This window comes from Pelophylax lessonae (assembly GCF_965119305.1).
Source record: "Pelophylax lessonae genome assembly, contig: HAP1_SCAFFOLD_398, whole genome shotgun sequence".
Taxonomy (NCBI): Eukaryota; Metazoa; Chordata; class Amphibia; order Anura; family Ranidae; genus Pelophylax; species Pelophylax lessonae.
This window is the reverse complement of record NW_028119946.1, coordinates 144,887-150,886: the sequence shown is the minus strand read 5'-3', so window position 1 is coordinate 150,886 and position 6,000 is coordinate 144,887. Positions and strand designations below refer to the sequence as shown.

General features: G+C 49.3%; 1 protein-coding gene across 1 annotated transcript in view; it reads left to right on the top strand.

The window, feature by feature from the left end:
• Positions 1-55: 55 nt before the first annotated feature.
• The window catches only part of LOC309543834 (vitamin D3 hydroxylase-associated protein-like), an 81,384-nt gene continuing 75,439 nt past the window's right edge, over positions 56-6,000 (top strand). The window contains exon 1 of the mRNA XM_082276261.1: positions 56-294. Within this exon, the coding sequence (XP_082132387.1) occupies positions 88-294 (207 nt within the window). The 5' untranslated portion in view covers positions 56-87. The remainder of the gene's footprint in view (positions 295-6,000) is intronic.

Genomic DNA, 6,000 nt, shown 5'->3' with positions numbered 1-6,000 from the left:
ATTATCCTGACGTTTGCTCTCCTGGAGTGGGGCCAGGATGGGAGGTATAAGAGGCGTCCTCTTCCCCCTGCTCAGCACACAGACGCCATGAGAGAGACGCTGGATTATCTGCTTACAGAGCGCTCATTAGAGTGCAAGCTCTTGGCCACCCTGGGATGCCTCCTCGCGGCGTCGGTGTGGGGTCTGCGATGGAGGAAGAGACGTCGTATCCTCAGGAGGATGGAGGAGGAGAGGGAGAGGAGGGAGCACAGTGTGCGCCTCATGCAGGAGGCTCTGCGCACATTTCACCTCCAGGTACGCAAACATTGAGATTTCTCCTGTGACCTCACTTCCTGCAGATGATCTCATCTATACATGGACCAATCAGGGTCTGTTTCCATCATGCTTATCCAATGGCGTCAGTGCTTTAGGTTCTGATCCAGAACAGTATCCAGATCAGGAATACTGACTTTCACTTGCTGCATGCTTATTCCAGGTCTGTGACACACTTTGTGCACTGAAGTTGGGTAAAGCCAGGTGATCAGCATTTCCACCGGGCGGCTGGGAATGATCTCCTGGTCACTGGGGGATCCTGTGATCGGGTTTGGCAGAGAAGTAAGAACAGGGCATGGCGGGGTGGGACCCCGTCACCCAGCAAACTCCCCCCTTCAACATGGTTATTAGGGACCCTCCAGGGGACATGCAGAGCACAATGCTGTCCCATCTCCCCCAGGAACCCCTCTAGATATGTACTACACCCAACTTCTGTGTGTGATATAAATACTGCACACTGCCCAACCAGACTCTCAAACTCACCCTGGGATCCATTGGCTCTCCCCTTTCCCTGGAATCCATCAGCTCTCCCCTCTCCGTGGGATCCATCGGTTCTCCCCAGGATCCATCAGCTCTCCCCTCTCCGTGGTATCCATCGGCTCTCCCCAGGATCCATCAGCTCTCCCCTCTCCGTGGTATCCATCGGCTCTCCCCAGGATCCATCAGCTCTCCCCTCTCCGTGGTATCCATCGGCTCTCCCCAGGATCCATCAGCTCTCCCCTCTCCGTGGGATCCATCGGTTCTCCCCAGGATCCATCAGCTCTCCCCTCTCCCTGGGATCCATCGGCTCTCCCCAGGATCCATCAGCTCTCCCCTCTCCCTGGGATCCATCGGCTCTCCCCAGGATCCATCAGCTCTCCCCTCTCCCTGGGATCCATCAGCTCTCCCCAGGATCCATCAGATCTCCCCTCTCCCTGGGATCCATTGGCTCTCCCTGGGATCCATCAGATCTCCCCTCTCCCTGGGATCCATCAGATCTCCCCTCTCCCTGGGATCCATCGGCTCTCCCCTTTCCCTGGAATACATCAGCTCTCCCCTCTCCGTGGGATCCATCGGTTCTCCCCAGGATCCATCAGCTCTCCCCTCTCCCTGGGATCCATCGGCTCTCCCCAGGATCCATCAGCTCTCCCCTCTCCCTGGGATCCATCAGCTCTCCCCAGGATCCATCAGATCTCCCCTCTCCCTGGGATCCATTGGCTCTCCCTGGGATCCATCAGATCTCCCCTCTCCCTGGGATCCATCGGCTCTCCCCTCTCCCTGGGATCCATCGGCTCTCCCCTCTCCCTGGGATCCATCAGATCTCCCCTCTCCCTGGGATCCATCGGCTCTCCCCTCTCCCTGGGATCCATCAGATCTCCCCTCTCCCTGGGATCCATCAGATCTCCCCTCTCCCTGGGATCCATCGGCTCTCCCCTCTCCCTGGGATCCATCGGCTCTCCCCTCTCCCTGGGATCCATCAGATCTCCCCTCTCCCTGGGATCCATCGGCTCTCCCCTCTCCCTGGGATCCATCAGATCTCCCCTCTCCCTGGGATCCATCGGCTCTCCCCTCTCCCTGGGATCCATCAGATCTCCCCTCTCCTTGGGATCCATTGGCTCTCCCCTCTCCCTGGGATCCATTTAGGGTTGTCACCTCATCCCTTTATACCAGGATATTATTACACGGGTCCTGACACTGATATAATGCACATAAGGCACCAACTGAGTGTAATTACCCCCCTAATCCGCCCCAGAACCTGTGTAATAATATGTGTCCTGGTGTAAAGGGATGAGGGGGCACCCCTAGATCCATCAGATCTCCCAGGATCAATTGGCTTACCCCTCTCTCCTGGGATCCAATCAGTTCTCCATTCTCCCTGGATTTCATTGGCTCTCCCTGGGATCCATCAGATCTCCAATGGATTATACTGCCTGTATACGTTCACCACAAACCCCCGAAGCAGAGGGATCTTCTGATCTCTTCAGACTTCACTTTTAATTCTCATTATAAAACTATTTTGGCAGGAATGTAGAAGACAACAAATCCCCGAAAATGAGGCGTCTCCACCCAACTCCACCCTCCGTACACCGAGCCCTGGCAGCAACCAATTCACCCTTCACCGTCCACAACATAGAATGAGGAGAACCTCCAATTCTACAAACCCGATTCTAAAAAAGTTGGGACGCTACAAATTGTGAATAAAAACAGAATGCAATGATGTGGAAGTTTCACATTTCAATATTTTATTCAGAATACAACATAGATGACATCAAATGTATAAACTGAGAAAATGTATCATTTTAAGGGAAAAATAAGTTGATTTTAAATTTCATGGCATCAACACATCTCAAAAAAGTTGGGACAAGGCGGCCATGTTTACCACCGTGTGGCCTCCCCTCTTCTTTTTATAACAGTCTGCAAACGTCTGGGGACTGAGAAGTTGCTGAAGTTTAGGAATAGGAATGTTGTCCCATTCTTGTCTAATACAGGCTTCTAGTTACTCAACTGCCTTAGGTCTTCTTTGTCACATCTTCCTCTTAATGATGCGCCAAATGTTTTCTATGGGTGAAAGGTCTGGACTGCAGGCTGGCCATTTCAGTCCCCGGATCCTTCTTCTACGCAGCCATGATGTTGTAATTGATGCAGTATGTGGTCTGGCATTGTCATGTTGAAAAATGCAAGGTCTTCCCTGAAAGAGACGACGTCTGGATGGGAGCATATGTTGTTCTAGAACTTGGATATACCTTTCAGCATTGATGGAGCCTTTCCAGATGTGTAAGCTGCCCATGCCACACGCACTCATGTAACCCCATACCATCAGAGATGCCGACTTCTGAACTGAGCGCTAACAACTTGGGTTGTCCTTGTCCTCTTTAGTCTGGATGACATGGCGTCCCAGTTTTCCAAAAAGAACTTCAAATTTTGATTGGTCTGACCACAGAACAGTTTTCCACTTTGTCACAGACCATTATAAATGCCTTGGCCCAGAGAAAACGCCTGCGCTTCTGGATCATGTTTAGATTTGGCTTTTTTTTTGGCCTATAGAGATTTATCCGGCAACGGTGAATAGAGCGGTGGATTGTGTTCACCGACAATGTTTTCTGGAAGTATTCCTGAGCCCATGTTGTGATTTCCATTACAGTAACATTCCTGTATGTGATGCAGTGCCGTCTAAGGGCCCGAAGATCACCGCCATCCAGTATGGTTTTCCGGCCTTGACCCTTACACACAGAGATTGTTCCAGATTCTCTGAATCTTTGGATGATATTATGTACTGTAGATGATGAGAACTTCAAACTCTTTGCAATTTTTCTCTGAGAAACTCCTTTCTTATATTACTCCACTATTTTACCCCCCAGCATTGGGGGAATTGGTGATCCTCGGCCCATCCTGAATTCTGAGAGACACGCCCACTCTGAGAGACACGCCCACTCTGAGAGACACGCCCACTCTGAGAGATACGCCCACTCTGAGAGGCTCTTTTTTTACCCAATCATGTTGCCAATTGACCCAATAGGTTGTAAATTGGTCCTCCAGCTGTTCCTTATATCTACATTTAACTTTTCCGGTCTCTTATTGCTACCTGTCCCAACTTTTTTGGAATGTGTAACTCTCATGAAATCCAAAATGAGCCAATATTTGGCTGACATTTCAGAATGTCTCACTTTCATCATTTGATATCTTATCTATATTATATTGTGAATAAAATAGAAGTTTATGAGATTTGTAAATGAGTCCATTCTGTTTTTACTCACAATTTGTACAGTGTCCCAACTTTTTTGGATTTGGGTTTGTAGAATGAGGAGGACCCCCAACCACCAATTATAGAATGAGGAGGACCCTAACCCCATGACCAATCACCAATCATAGAACGAGGAGCACCCCCAATGACCAATCAGAGAATGAGAAGAACCCCCAATTATGGAATGAGGAGCACCCCCAATCACCAATTATAGAATGAGGAGAACTCCCAATCACCATTCATAGAATGAGGAGAACCCCCAATCACCATTCATAGAATGAGGAGGACCCCCAACCACCAATTATAGAATGAGGAGGACCCTAACCCCATGACCAATCACCAATCATAGATTGAGGAGCACCCCCAATGACCAATCAGAGAATGAGGAGAACCCCCAATGATGGAACGAGGAGCACCCCCAATCACCAATTATAGAATGAGGAGAACCCCCAATCACCAATCAGAGAATGAGGAGAACCCCCAATCACCAATTATAGAATGAGGAGAACTCCCAATCACCAATCATAGAATGAGGAGAACCCCCAATCACCAATCATAGAATGAGGAGAACCCCCAATCACCAATCATAGAATGAGGAGAACTCCCAATCACCAATCATAGAATGAGGAGAACCCCCAATCACCAATCATAGAATGAGGAGAACCCCCAATCACCAATTATAGAATGAGGAGCACCCCCAATCACCATTCATAGAATGAGGAGAACCCCCAATCACCAATCATAGAATGAGGAGAACCCCCAATCACCATTCATAGAATGAGGAGAACCCCCAATCACCAATCATAGAATGAGGAGAACCCCCAATCACCAATTATAGAATGAGGAGCATCCCCAATCACCATTCATAGAATGAGGAGAACCCCCAATCATCAATTATAGAATGAGGAGGACCCTAACCCCATGACCAATCACCAATCATAGATTGAGGAGCACCCCCAATCACCAATTACAGAACGAGGAGCACCCCCAATGACCAATCAGAGAATGAGAAGAACCCCCAATTATGGAATGAGGAGCATCCCCAATGACCAATCAGAGAATGAGAAGAACCCCCAATTATGGAATGAGGAGCATCCCCAATGACCAATCATAGAATGAGGAGAACCCCCAATGACCAATCATAGAATGAGGAGCACCCCCAATCACCAATCATAGAATGGGGAGAACCCCCAATGACCAATCATAGAATGAGGAGCACCCCCAATCACCAATCATACATTTCCTGATATACACAATAATAATAATCATATATAATAGAAATAAATCGATGTCCCGTCATAATAATGACATTCCGCCCATCTAATACCGAAATGATCAATCCATATCACCCCCCCCCCCTCCTAATCTGATGACCCCCCACGTCTATAATCTGAAAATAGACGAAAACTATCCTCGGTGCCGGGTCTAGAAATGTGTGGAGACCCCAATCTCACCATACACGATACAATCTGTACAATCTCCGTTACGCCTCCCAACAATGGGGTAGTTCCAGGGCCTTCCTGATCCGGGTAGCAGTTGTTGGGATAGATTAGGCCGGTCCTCATAGATTGTATAGTCAGATTGTAAGGTGTATGGTGACCCTCAGATGGACAAGACGCTCATCAGTCCTGATATCTTCTCCATTCATCCTAGATTCCTATATGTGTATGTTACTACACCCCCCCCCCCCCCCCCACTAATGTACTCCGCCCTTCTTCTGTATGTGATATTATCCTGAGCTCCAGGGATTGGCTGTCCCGGTTCTCCCTGGTTGGGCCCCTTCTGGCCGGCGGCCCGGTGACAATCTCATGACAGGACAGATATTAGGTAATGTTCTGCAGCCTGTAAACCGGCCGGCCCCCTTCTATCCAGAGTCCAATACTGCAACAGAGGTGACATGGGGGGCCCCGGGCCCCGGTGCAGACTGTACTATGATCCCACCAGGACAATTCCTGGAACTGCAACAG